Source organism: Anabrus simplex, chromosome 10 (genome assembly GCF_040414725.1).
Source record: "Anabrus simplex isolate iqAnaSimp1 chromosome 10, ASM4041472v1, whole genome shotgun sequence".
Classification (NCBI taxonomy): Eukaryota; Metazoa; Arthropoda; class Insecta; order Orthoptera; family Tettigoniidae; genus Anabrus; species Anabrus simplex.
In genome coordinates, this window is record NC_090274.1 from 19,747,666 (window position 1) to 19,762,372 (window position 14,707).

The following is a 14,707-nucleotide window of genomic DNA, read 5'->3' on the forward strand; positions in this document are numbered from 1 at the left end:
CGGCTGAATCCTTCCCAGGTTCCCAATTATCCCGTTTAAAATGACAAATCCATTTTTGTTTTAATTTCTCGTGTGAAGGAAAATTAAACGAGGTAACAAAACCTTTTTTAATGCTATAGTTGTCACGATACATGGAAAAACAACATTTTCTAGGCATCTGCAAATTCATGAAATATTTTATTAATAAGCCAAATTCAGTCTGCACCTTCACAAATAATGTTATTGATTTAACAACCCACTAACTATTTTTATGATTTTTGGGAGATGCTAAGATGCCGGAATTTTGTCCCGGAGGAGTTCTTTAATGTGCCAGTAAATCTACAGACACGAGGCTGACGTATTTGAGCACCTTCAAATACCACCGGACTGAGCTGGGCTTAGAAAGCCAGCTCTACAGTCCAAGCTACTCAGCCCTGCTTAGCTTTCACATTTTTTTGATAATAGGCTCTACTTAAGCTTATTATATCACTTATCTTGTTATATTTACTGGAACCTATCTCCGTGAAAAATTTAACAAAACACGAGACGAAGTTCACTAAACATCAACATACATGGATAGATCCTGCGCTTTCGCCTTGGCCTCCACTGGACATTGCCAAACTTACAAGACTCTGGTTTGTAACTGTAGTCGGCTATGGTTTGAGCGGTGTGGGTGGCAGTATGTGTACACGCATTGTCATGCAACAAAAGAACTCCTTCCAACAATTGACCTCTGCGTTTGTTGCAAACTGCAGGTTTCGGCTTGTTTACCAGCATACACTGTAATGTTCACTGTTTCGTCCCTTTTCCTGGTAATGTTCCAGGATTGGCCCTTGAGAGTCCCAAAACTCTGTGAGCATCACCTTTCGTGCAGAAGGTTGACTCTTGAATTTCTTTTTGACTGGGGATCTAGGATGCTTCCATTCCATGCTCTGGTGTTTGCTCTCTGGTTCGAAGTGGTGAATCCATGTTTCATCTTCAGTGATAATCCGTTTCAGAAGCGTTTCACCTTCATTAGTATGACAGTCCAGTAGGTGCTGACAGATTCTAATATGATCACACTTCTGCTTTTCATCGAGTTGGTTTGGAACCCATCTCGAACAGACTTTGTGAAAGTTAAATCTGTTATGCATTATTTCATATGCAGAACCATGGCTAATGTGCAGATGCTTTGCCACGTCATCAACAGTGACTCATCTGTTATTCAGGATCATATTACGCACCTGTTCAATACTGGCATTAATTACGGCTGCAGATGGATGCCAGGATCTTTCCTCATCCTTCACGATCGTGCGATCTCTTTTGAACTGTTCAATCTACTGGTAAATACTGTGCTGTGGCAAAACATTGTCTGCGCATTGTGCTGAAAGTCTTCTATGAATTTCTGCACCTGGTACACCCTCAGACCACACAAAACTGATCACGGAACGCTGTTCTTCCTTGCTGCAAACAGAGAGTGGCGTGGCAATCTTTATGTCAGAACAGTGCAATCTGTACTGATCTAATAACGCTGAATCCTACTACAGAAATAGACAACGGTACCATCTAGCGGCTGGTGAGCACACAATGCCATAGATCCAACCTAAAGACAATTAGAGCAAAATTACAGATACTTATTGACTTGCCTACATACTTCTTTTAAATTAACCTTACATGAATCTAAAATGCGTCTCCACTTTTTAGGATTATGGCGGCTTCCTAGCTCTTGAAAGGAGACTAAGTTATTACAATAAGTTAAATCATTACTAATAGAAAACAGATGTGTCAGCATCGCTACTGCTTTCAAAATGACACGTTAACACCTTATTGCAATAAATTTCATCCCAGAAGACGAGACCTCAACAATTCTGCACGACTTCAAGATTCAGGCCTCTCACTAAATTATTTTAAGTCTTATTGGGAAATTCTATGAAGTATATTTGGTTTTGAAGAATTTGGACCAATGTTTCAACACTGCTTAGTTCCTGTTCATCTAATGTATAACCATGATTTATAGGTCTTTGAACTGAAGGAAGACTGGGATAAATTATAGCATGTTTCGAAGTTCAATTATGTCCATCTATCTTAGTTAAACAAAAGTAGCAATTAGTAATATGTTCTCTCCATAACATTAAGTTTTTGAAGGGCATTGCTTTCCAAGTATCAGAAACTTGTCCTTGTCAACTTTAGTTCCAAAATATACCAAAGAAGTGTTAGATTTTCTCTGTGACGTCAGGGAATAATAATCATGAATGAATCAAAACAAACTTGGGTTATGAACATAGTTTTATGATGTGATAAACACAACAAAAATAAATAAGTGTATAAATACTGGTAATAAAAAAACATTGAGTTAGATCTATGTACATAACTTATATTTCACAATTCACATGTGTAGATTCAGTGTCACAAAATACACGGTAACATCATGAAGCACAAGATATATTCAGAGGCATCGTGAAATGTTCTACTGTCAATGAGGACCATACTTCAGAAAAGAACAGTGTTTGTCAAACTTAGGTTATTTATTTAAGTAACTATTAGGCTAAGTACCATAAAATTGTGGTATCCTTCTTGTTTTGTTTGCCTGGCTGAATATGCTAACTGGAAACCTGTGAAATGAAAAAGCGTAGGGCTTTTAGTGCCGGGAGTGTCCGAGAAGTTCGGCTCGCCAGATGCAGGTCTTTTGATTTGATGCCCGTAGGCGACCTGCGCATCGTGATGAGGATGAAATGATGATGAAGACGGCACATACACCCAGCCCCCGTGCCAGAGAAATTAACCAATTAAGGTTAAAATTCCTGACCCTGCCGGGAATCGAACCCGGGACCCCTGTGACCAAAGGCCAGCACGCTAACCAATTAGCCATGGAGCCGGAAACCTGTAAATGAGCTCCATAGTGCTGAATGGGAACTTGGGCTCGAGAAAAGGTTCGCGTACTATACATGGTTCTAAAAAAACTTAGGTGTTACAACAAACAGTGTGAGAAATCTGAAATCAGTACATAGAAATACAGTAGAATCTCAGTTTAATTTAAAGAAAAATGTCATTACTTAATTTGTAATTGTAACATTAGATCATTGCCCTCTGAATTCTCAATGAGAACCGTTGTGATTTTTCTCATTTGAGTACATTTAAAGACAGCATGTAAAGGAGAAATTCTTCCACATTAGAACATCTCAAACATAATATATTAACAAGAGAGCTACAACAAAGGTTGTTGTTACAATTACTTTAGGTCGCAATGGCACAGATAGATCTTATGGTGACGATGGGATAGGAAAGGCCTAGGAGTCAGAAGGAAGTGGCCGTGACCATTTAAGTCTAGGTGTCCTAAGTCTTTCCTTCATCGATTCATTTAGACCTAGGTTATATCGTAGGGCAGTTCTAAGAAATTTCATTTCACAGGCTTGAATCCTACTACAATCTTTTGATGTTAGTGTGCAGGTTTCCAGAGAATATGTAAGGATGGGAATGAAGTATGACTTGTACAGGATCATTTTTGTTCTTTGTGGGAACTTCTCATCCCATAGTAGGTGTTTAACGATACTGTAAGGGCGGCCACAAAATGAGACGCAGGTCTGTGAGGTGACGCAGGGTGACTCACGTCGAATTCTTCACAGCAGAGTGAGTCACGGAAACAATCGTCACAATCTGGATCGCAGTTCCAGGACGCAGCTTACCACGAAACTACAAAACACAATATGAACAACAAAAATCACCGTGAGTCTTGCAGGAGACTGCGGTCCACAGGGTCACCAACTGTGTCACGTCACCCTGCGCCGTAACATGCGCGGGTCCAGTTATTTCTGTGGTTCGCAAAAGACTCACTGCGAGTCACCCTGCGTCACCTCAGCACCTGCATCTCATTTTACAGGCGGCCTAAAAGTTAGAGCCTTTGGTTACTCTGTTATTTCTATCTCAGCTCTATTATAACTAGCTATTACGCTTCCTAAATATCTGAATTGGTGCACTACTACAACTTTGTGGTCCTGTATGTTTATGTTGCATTCTGTACTATGTCGGGTGATTTTCAATGCTACTGTTTTTGATGTGTTCAATTTCATTTCATAATCATGAAACTTACACCATGCATTCAGATTATTTTGCACTCCCTCCTCTGTTTCATCCCATATTGCCACATCGTCTGCAAACACCAGAGCCTGAAGATCTTTATTACCTTTTCCTTTTAGTTCCTTTAAAATGGTATCCATAACTGCTATGAATAGCAGAGGTGATAAGGCACTTCCGTGTTGTACTCCTTTGGTTGTATGGAACCATTCAGAGTGACCATCAACAATACTGACACAGCTTTTGCAATTAATATATAGCATTTGGATCTTCCTGATAAGGTACTCTGGTACACCCAGACAATCCTACTGTCCTATATATAGAACAGTATATGTTTTGGTAGTCTAGTCTAGTTCAACAATTCTCCAGCGAGTGACTGTTGTCTTCATACCCTTGTTATGGTGTTTTGTTCTTGTTTGTGAGAGTTCCAGCAATGTAAGTGCTGACACTATTGTGCACATTGTGTTCTGATTGGAAGGTAACAAGATCCTATATAAAGGACAGTAGGATAATACAAAGAAATTAGTTCTAAAACGATATCTGTTACATTTTATTACAAAACTTTATTTTTTTTTGTTAGTGGCTTTACATCTCACCGACACAGATAGGTCTTATGGCGACGATGGGATAGGAAAGGCCTAGGAGTTGGAAGTGACCGTAGCCTAAATTAAGGTACAGTCCCAGCACTCCTCATATCCCTAGTATGCCTCTTCGGTAACACCTAGGCTATCTATGACAGCTGTCGGCGGAGCTGTGGAGGTTCAAACCAGCCTCCGGACTGAATAACCAACATACATACATCTTAGAAACAAATAAGTGCTCAAGTAAACCATCATGAATGGAGCACAATGGTTCTAGGTATGACTGGCTAGAACTTTTTGATCATCCCTTAAGAATCTCAAACAAGATGTTGATATTGTCACCAGAAGACGACAAAACGGTGTAGAAAGTGTAATGTTGGTTTGCATTGTCAAGTGTTTTACGGTGTATCAAACAAAGGAATAGGTGCAATGCTTGATAACTTTTATTTGATTGTGTGATTTATGCGATTCTCTGATAATTTGTCAATAATTATAATTTTATGTTACATGATTAAAAATGTAATGTTCTTCTCTGAAGTCTACCGTCCTATATACAGGACACCATTTATTTCACAGAGAAGCCTTTGAATGACCGAACGACTGTTTTACAGTCGTGTTTAGGTAACTCCATTGAAAAAATTTTGAGAGAAAATAAATTAATCTGTGAAAAATAAGTTTCAGGTTTATCTGGGTTAATTAAGGTACAGCCCCAGCATTTACCTGGTGTGAAAATGGAAAACCATGGAGCTACAATAAATAATGGAAAATATTTTAAAAGAAAATGCATACATTTCAGTATCTTCTTGCTAAAACTGGTTACACATACAACTCAAACTGGCAAGCAATGTGGCCAGTGTTTCAACCGTTGTTATGCAGGTAGCAAGTTGTACCTCGTAACAGATCGTCATGATGCAATGCAAGCGGTGGTTGTGGTGATTGTTTTATGGCAATCAATATAAATAGAGTTTACAGATTTACCGGTACATGTATGCCTTGATGCAAGTTATAACACAGTCTGTATTTTGGCCATGTGATGTTAAGAGACAATATGCTGTATTGAGTCAAGTTGAAGAAAAGTTGACCCGCACCAGATTGAACATGTTAACTTGGGCCCAGAAAACCAGCGTTCCACTGTGTGGGCTACTCAGTGGGGCAATAATATGGCTGATTATCCTACTTTGCCCTCTGGATAGGTTGAAATGTTTGAATAATTTGAAGGACAGAGAAGAAACCCCTTAGAACATTTAAAACATAACCTGTCAAGAAGAGAAAAAACCCACAGCCTGTTTCCAGTCATTTAACCGGGTCAGGAATGAAATAAATGAAGCCCCCATCTAGCGGCGAGGATAGGAATTGTGCCGGCGGCCGAAGCCTGTCGCACTTCTGTCAAGAAGACTTTTTTTTTTTTTTTAATAACCTACTTCTCTCTAGTACGAATATTGAAATATTTTACCTTTGAATTCCAGTTGCAATTAGGGCAGAATTCGTGACAAGATCATTATAGACATTAATACCTTTTTGAGGAAATGCTGATGTATTCGCAATGATGGTATGCCTTATTTGCAAAATTTCCTGAAACAAACAAACAGATGTAAATAGCCTATGCTAACGTGACACAAATTCGCACACTGGGATGGCTTAAAAGATGAGGAGAGAAAAAAACAAACAAAAAAAAAAAAACGAAAGGTCAGGATGTTACCTTATACGGTAGCTTCGAAATATACACCAATTTCTCCGGATCTTCGTGTAAAAAATCGAGTACAGTAAATATCTTTCTCTTATGTAACATTTCGAGAACATTTTCTGTTAAATGTATAGATATTTGGGAACACAGCTTTGCCATATTTAAATGGCAATTATATATTCATTATTAAAAATTCTCATTTAAAGTACAGTATTACGATGTCACAATCACTTTGATACTACGTATAGTATATTCTCATCCGTCACATCAATTTCCCGCTTGTTGACCATGATGCACAACGTATAAATGTCAGGCTACTCTTTGACGTTACCATTTAACATTCTAATGTTGGCTGCAACCACTCTCATAGCGCCTCTAGGGGCAATACAACCTACAAATCCATATACCAAAAAAAGAAAAACGAAGGTTTCTCATTCGTATCTTGTGAGAATTCGTCGCCATGTTGGAATCGGGTGTAGCGTCGTTGTTGTAAAACGCTAAAATGTCGTTAAAAACGGTAGATATAGTTTGTAACTTGAAAGTTACGTTAGGTACCTAATAACTACTTATATTTTACTGATCAATAATATGTATGAATTGAATATGGATGGGTAGGCTTCGCGGTAAAATTTTGTGATAACATAATGGTAAGTTTGCTGGTCGGCTATAAATGCCAATATGGCGGAAGGCAATGTATGTGGAATTTCCTTTGTGTTTCAGGAAATACACAATTTTTGTAATATATGATGAATTTTTATTTTGAGCCAATATATTCACTTATATGACGTAGAAAGGGATTGCTGTATATATACTAGTTTGTTTTTATGTTTATTTAACGTATTTTGTCCCGCGATTTGTTTAGACACAAGGTTATGTAGATATTCAAAATTTTAATTGAATACAGTCGTATAATAAATGGAGAAAGGTTTCTGGAGTATTTTCACAGGTTTACATGCGTATAATAAAATTTTTACTTAGCTTTTTATTGATGCTAGGGACTGAATTTTCTTCTATATCGTCTTGCGTATTTCGATAGTGTGTTAGAAGATGAGCGATCATCACGCAGGGACGGGCTCGCATCCGTCCCCGCAAGCTCTGAACGTGGCTGCTGGACAAACTGTAAGATTACAACAAGTATTAACTGCAACAGGCACTCAGAATGTGAATCTTTTAACTGCAAGAGGACAGCAATTTGTGATAACTTCACAAGTCAGTGTTCCTGGTTTAACCCAAGTGAGTGCTTACAATTAATTGATGTAATAGTTGTAGATGACGTTATCTACACGTGCTTTCGCTATGATAACTTTATCTTATGTTTGCTTATTTTCGTAGTGTGAAATCCTAATGAATGCTAATGGTGTGTAAAATTGTTTCCTTTCGAGTGTGGTATTATTGCCAACGTTATACTTTGCTTGTTACTTTTTAATAACTTTATTTTAAATTTCAGTCTTTTCATGAATTTAATTCGCTTTATTGGTCACCTACTTATATTCTAATATGTGGTGATTGGAATTGATTTGACTTCATATTGTTCAGCTTTTTTTTTTTACCTACTTTCTCGTGCCCTGTGTTGCTTAGTCTTGTTACACTCTGGTGTTGGGAGGTTTCAGCATCGAATCTGGACAGGGTTGGTCAACATTTAAGGGTGCTTTAGTGCATGCAAATATTAGTACACTAATGAGCACATTGAAGTTATTTCAAGGTGAGATTCTGGCACCTAAATTCCTCAAAAGATCATTGGCAGTTTCACAGGATTTAGGTATTATTGTATCTCTTCCTTGTTCTAGCTATAAATGATAGTCTTTGCCATACTCTTTGTTAACACAAAATGGTATTTTTGGGACTGCTTGCTTTCTCGCCTGTCATACGTAATGCATTACGGCCTGTAAATCGCCTAGTTTTTGTTCAGTTAATTTCTTTTAATGGTGTTGAATGCAAAGTCAGAAAAGTGGATAAATCGTGAATAATTTAAAGGGATAAAATTATTAGCTTAAGCCTGTCAGCAGTTGTGGTGTGTGTATTCATATAGTTCAGTTAAAAAGTATGCCATCTTTAATACCCATAATGTGACTCTATAGCAGACATAAGATGTTGATGAATCTAATAACAGTTATTAAGGAGGGAACATTTTAAGTTTTGATTTGAGATTTAATGAGTTTATTGTGTATAAGCAACGCAGTTTTGCTTTGCTCTGTTGTGTACTTGTGGTGTAATTGGTAGTTTGAGGGGGTTAACAATATTTTTCATTTTGATATTCACTCCAATTACAGGTTTTTACACTAGGCTTGTGAGGGAGGTTTATAGTCTCTGATAGGCATTTTAATGGCCTAGCTTTTGCTCTATATAATTTATGTACTGTGAGGTTGTACTTGACAGACGAAGGTTGCCAAGTTTAAAATGAGGAACGCCCAGTATTATTTTGGTTTTAATGGGGATCCTAAGCGGTTCGGCTTGCTGTGCGATGGATGATGCCCGGTGTATTGACATGTCTTGTAAAGGTCATTGCTGATTCCATAATAATTACATCATTGCTTAATAATCTTATCTACAGAGTCATTATTACTCCAGCCCAGCTGTCACGATTTTTTGCACCCGCGCAACGTCTGTCGTTCGACTTCCCCACCTGCGGAACGATTATCGTTTGTTTACACACTTACAGCCTTCTTGGGAAGGACGTTGTCAGTCGGTGCTCAGTGCTGACGACCGTACTTAGGAACTAATGAGTGAGTGGTGCGTTGATAGCTGGAGGGACAAGCGAAGGGGCTGGGGGTGCGTAAGCTCCCAGGTTAGAAGCCGCAAAGTGGCCCTTTAGTGTGGAAATACGATTGGTCTGGACCGGTTCTTGCCATGCGGACGGTTAGGATAGGACCTGGACAAGACCATTGGTCTGGAGTGGTTCTTGCCGTGCGGACAAGGAAAGGACGCCCCCAGGTTAGAAGCCACGAAGCGGCCCTAGGCCTGTACTTTTGTGTGGAAACAATTGGTCTGGACTGGTTCTTGCCATGCGGATGGTTAGGATAGGACCTAGACAAGAGCATTGGTCGGGGTTGGTAACTGATTATGATTAACATTATTGACGGGAACGAGATCACGTGCCACTTCACATTGGCCAATAGGAATGCAAGTAGCTACTTAAGAAATGAAAATGTCGTGTAACAGTCTTCATTAGGTTATAAAAATAAATGTACTTCTTCGGGTGGGATGGTGGGTTCCTGGACATTGCATTGAACACATCTCTCCTCTTGGATGCTCTCCAAGTAAGATTTTGTTTATTTCCACTTAATATAACATTACAAATAAGATGACAGCCAGGCTGGAGTAATACCGTAGAATTGATAAAGGCAAGATTTCTGAAGTAATAGTGACACGATTGTGATAGGTGTATGAATTGGAACAAGAACTTTTTTTTTTTTTTTTTTTTGAGGGCATCAAAAATACTTTGCTACTGTCGAGCACATACAGGATCCTTTAACACAAAGAAAGAAAAAGAGTGGAAATATATGAGATTTTCTAAGCCACGGACACCATGATGAACACAGGTTGGTAGGGACCAAACAAGGAACTATGGATTGCTATCACACGACTGGCTTGAACGGGTCATGACATAAATTCTGTGAGAAATTGTATTTTCATCAACTGGGTGCAAGATTCATGTACAAGCTCTGCAGGAAATTATGAGACTTCACTTCCAAATGCCACAAGCATACAAAATCTCTCACATCATGCAACCAAAAATAGATTAGATATTATACTATGCACATTCGTGCACTTTTCTGTTAATAATAATAATAATATTTTCACACGCTAACTTCACATTTTTTTATTTCGCTGATGAACCCTTAATTCCAAAGGATGATGGTAAAGTATATAATCGCGCGCGACTGTGAGCTTGCATCCGGGAGATAGTAGGTTCGAATCCCACTATCGGCAGCCCTGAAGATGGTTCTCCCTGGTTTCCCATTTTCACACTAGGCAAATGCTGGGGCTGTACCTTAATTAAGGCCACGGCCGCTTCCTTCCAACTCCTAGGCCTTTCCTATCCCATCGTCACCATAAGACCTATCTGTGTCGGTGCGACGTAAAGCCCCTAGCAAAAAAAAAAAAAGTATATAATCCTTTATATTCAGAAACTGACCCTCAGCGTGTTTGCTATAAGACACTGTATTGTAAGATTTTTATGTTTTTAAAGAATATAAATTGTTCCTTAAAAGAAGTACAAACCCATGCACAGCCGCCTATGCAATTGTGGCTAGGTAGCTTTCCTTGGGGACAAACCTCCCTTGAGGACAAACCTCATCCACAGCTCGGCCATCATCCCAAGTATGGTACCTCTTGCACACACGGACAATCCTTACATGGTGATGGAGTTTACAATATTTTTCCTTGATGAAATTTGATACTGGAACATAAATTGCCTGCTTTTCAGAGTGCAGATTGTGTGGCTGTTGTTCGTCTGATTCTAGCCGCACTGTTGGGTCCAGTATTACAGAACAATCTCTCAGTTTATTATTGGCTAGGATATTACTCTTCTCGTGCTACCATTTTCATCTAAGCAGTTAACTTATTTATTTCCCATCCGTTATCGTGAAAGGCCTCTGCAATAAGATCGTGAAGTGTGTGATGGCGAGTATTCCTAAGCAGTGAGCCAAATGGACAGTAGGCGAGAACATGGCCATGTTATATCCGCTCTTGATTCGCAGTTGAGTCCATAACTTTGTCTACTGCTGGCACCTTCATTAAAACGATTCATAATGTCTATTGCACCAAAGTATATTATTTTGAAGCCAATGTAGCTTTTTTTGGCAAACGTTCTTATATTATGACGTAACATTGTAAAAACTTTCCTTCGGATTTTGCATTTTGCCACGCAGAAACTTTGAGGGCAAAGAAAATTTTGCAAGATCCCTATAATAGGCTTAATTGCTTTAGCTACACCATAAGCCACAGCTCGGCAATGAGGGGTGTGCTGTTTCGCTTCGAAGGCCTGCTCCGTGACGCCCTGACGAGTAGGAGCACAAAGACAGTCCATGTAGAAATGTAATTGTGGAGAATTAAGTTTATTTCAATATTCATGGCTTTTATAAGAGGCGTGCCAATTGCACGGGTGACTTTAAATGCCATTTAAAGAACTTGCAGCGAAGCATAAACTATACAAACCATGTATATTCTGATTCAGAGAAGTCTCCTCTTTCATTTACAAGAAAAAATTAAAAAAATAAATTACCTTTTGGCCCATGTGTCAAAGGTCCCCTTAAAGATAACCCATCTGGCCACCGTATGTTGAAGCCTCCTGTCTCACTGAACTATGCAGTATATACCGAAGAAATAAACATCAGAAACGCTTATGCAATAAAAAAAAGGGCTGACTTATTACTATCGCTGTGAATCACCCGTCGTCACCTCATGGTTAAGAAAGCCCAATGTCCGAGACACTTCTTTCCATGCAGTGTTACCGAATAATTTGTGAACTAGCGTTGTCCTCTGTTGTAAATAAAACATTTTTTCTACAAGTTTGCTTTACGTTGCACCAACATAGATCTTATGGAGACGATGGGATAGGAAAGCCTTAGGAATGGGAAGGAAGCGGCCACGGCCTTATGTACAGCCCCAGCATTAGCCTGGTGTGAAAATGGGAAATGATGGAAGACCATCTTCAGGGCTGCCGGCAGTGGGGTTCGAACCCACTACCTCCCGGATGCAAGCTTACAGCTGCACACCCCTCACTACTTAGCCAACTCACTTGGTTAAAACATTTTCTCATAACTTGTATATACAGTATGTAGCCTACAGTGGAATCACTTATAAGCTCATGCAATTTGTGTATGAATAACATACTGTCAACCTAATAAGAACTTGGATTTTAATACATGTGTCTGCCTGTTACATGTTTTGTCTTTAATACATGTGTCTGCCTGTTACATGTTTTGTCAAATAATGCAGTGGAACCTTGATTCTCCATTTTTGGAGTGAAGGACCCCGGTAAAAGAAAAGTTCAGTATGGAAAATGGAGGAACGAACTAAAACTATAAGCATTTTGGCTAAACATCACAATGAAATGGTTATAATTATAATCCTAAAAACCCTTTCAAACCAAATTACAGTCCTAATGTGCCTTGGGCTACCAAGCAACTGCTGCTCAGCCTGATCGCCTGCAGATTAAGAAGTCTTGGCCATTATTCCTGGCTCTTTAGACCTGGGTTGCCATCTCGCTGTTAGTTCCTCAATTAACAGTAATCATGAAGGCTTAGCGGACCTAGAACTAGCCCTCATATCTTAGGTAATAATACCGGACCTGGTTGGGATTTGAACCCTGGGCCTCCAGGTGAGAGGCAGGCAGCAAGACTGTCTAGTTAGCTTCAACTGTTAATTGCATCATTTAAAAGTCTCAATACTTTACACTTCCACAGCAGAGCCACTAGGAATGTTTTAAGTCTGCTAAAAAAAAACTTGGAGATTTTTGGTAGTATGCTAAATGCAACTGCGCCAGTTTACTTGGCTGTTCCAGCATGTATGAGGCTTCATCGGTCCATTGAATGCTTTCCAAAAGATTATTATTAGCTTTATGTTTAATGAGATACCTTTTGCCAGATTCCAGACAATCATCCGGGTGTTTTTCATGCAGAGTTTGCAAAAGCTTTGATCTATATGATCTGTTTCAAATTGTGGTGCATAAGCCTAGAACTCCAAGGAGGGTGGGGGGTCATCGAGCCCACCAGAGGGAAAATTAAGACCAGTACATGTAAAACATAGTTTATGATCTCTAGAAAATGTTCCTAGCACGCAATAAGTTTGGTAATATTGAAAATGAATTAATAGTTTACGCCTTGCCACTCAATATTCGCCACATTTAGCTACACACAGAATGAATCTTGTTTGTTTACTTCTTGTGGAGGATTTGGTCAGGCAGTCAACAATATTGCCAACCTGTTTACTTAGGAATTAAGATCATTCTGTGGCTGAATTAATTTATGATTCTGGCTAGTGACAAAACTATTGGACTATGACCAAGTAAAGGGGATCTGGGGGCATAAGCCCACATGTTATGGTTGCAAAGTGGCTTTTAGGTTTCTAGCATCCTATAGGGCAATACCAGCACATTGTATGTTGGACAATGGCAAAAGCTGAATAAATCTATAATTTGGGTCAGTGACAAAGCGATTGGTCTGGATTGGTTAGGTTCGACTAGTGACAAAACCATTGGTCTGTATTGGTTAGGTCTGTTTAGTGACAGTGACTAAGGAAAGGGGGCTGGGGGCGTTAGCCCGCAGGATGGGACCATGAAGCGGCTTTTAGGTTCTAGCATTCTGTCGGGCGATAACAGCACATTCCATTTGGCGTAGCGCGATAGCAGAGCATTCTTTGTGGGTGATTGCAGTGCAGTTGATTTGACGCATCCCCGCGAATATTTGCTGTTCTATATTCTACATCGTTTCTTTTACATATCCTATTTATTTGTGTTTTCATTCTGCCTGGGTTGGTAACACAATATAATTATCATTGATAGGGATGACTTCACATCCCTTTTCACGTTGGCCAATAGGAATGCAAGTAACTACTTCAGCAGTGGACAGTGGTGAATGCTGCTCTTTATTAGGTTATAAAAGTAAATGTACTTCTAGGTGTGGGCTGGTGGGTTCGTAGTCATCGCAATGAACACATCTTTCCTCTGTAAGGAGTGCCGACAACCTCCTAGATGTTAGGACCCTTTAAATAACGAGCATCTGTGAGGAATTTCCTGTAGGATTTGCATAATTTATACTTCCTTATAATGTTACAAATGTGGCACTGTGTCAATTTTTGCCGAAATCTTTGTCATGGGAGTAATAGTCATATTTAGCAACGTGGTGCAATCATCTGTTTCAAGGCAACTGACACATTTACAAGTTTTTCGGAGAGTGCATTACATACATGTCTATTACACTGCACAATACTGCTTTGGCTTTTGCAAATTCTTGTACTTTTTATTTCTGATTTTTTACATTTCTCACACAAATGTAACACCGGCCTTTCCCTGCAGGAGGCTGATCTCAATTGGGGTCGTTCCAGATTTATTTTCCTATCTAGGATTGATTCCATTGACTGCATAATCTACTTGGAAAGCCCTTTTGGACTTACACTTCTGTCTTCCACTTGAGATGTCACCATTTTCACTTTGTCTTGCAAAAGGAATAGCTTTTGCCTGTTATGCTCTCTTTCTTTCCATTGTGGGTATTCTATTATAATTTTACCTTCCGCAGCCCAGTACTCGCTACATTCAGCAGCGTGCGGAACGACTGTCGTTTGTTTATTTAAAGATAAAAATTTCATGATGTTCCATATTGAACTGTATCACCTTATTTATTATTTCAATTTAATTGTTTGTTTACAAGCTCGGGATGGATGTTGTTGAGCAGTGCTCAGTGCTGCCAACGTC

The 14,707-nt window shown here is 39.2% G+C and overlaps 2 protein-coding genes across 3 annotated transcripts in view; one reads left to right on the forward strand and one right to left on the reverse strand.

Annotated features, from left to right (window-relative positions):
* Rad51D (Rad51 recombinase D) overlaps positions 1-6,573 on the reverse strand; it is a 41,213-nt gene extending 34,640 nt beyond the window's left edge. Inside the window, exons 1-2 of one of the 2 annotated variants that reach the window (XM_067154432.2) lie at positions 6,310-6,573; positions 6,064-6,182 (exon numbers count right to left, since the gene is read on the reverse strand). In XM_067154432.2, coding sequence (XP_067010533.2) covers positions 6,064-6,182; positions 6,310-6,453 — 263 coding nt within the window. In that variant the 5' untranslated portion in view covers positions 6,454-6,573. The remainder of the gene's footprint in view (positions 1-6,063; positions 6,183-6,309) is intronic. The other variant, XM_068229516.1, reaches the window with a different exon arrangement.
* Positions 6,574-6,745: 172 nt separating this feature from the next.
* Positions 6,746-14,707, forward strand: part of dom (domino) — a 485,316-nt gene continuing 477,354 nt past the window's right edge. Inside the window, exons 1-2 of the mRNA XM_067154429.2 lie at positions 6,746-6,941; positions 7,290-7,527. Coding sequence (XP_067010530.2) covers positions 7,342-7,527 — 186 coding nt within the window. The 5' untranslated portion in view covers positions 6,746-6,941; positions 7,290-7,341. The remainder of the gene's footprint in view (positions 6,942-7,289; positions 7,528-14,707) is intronic.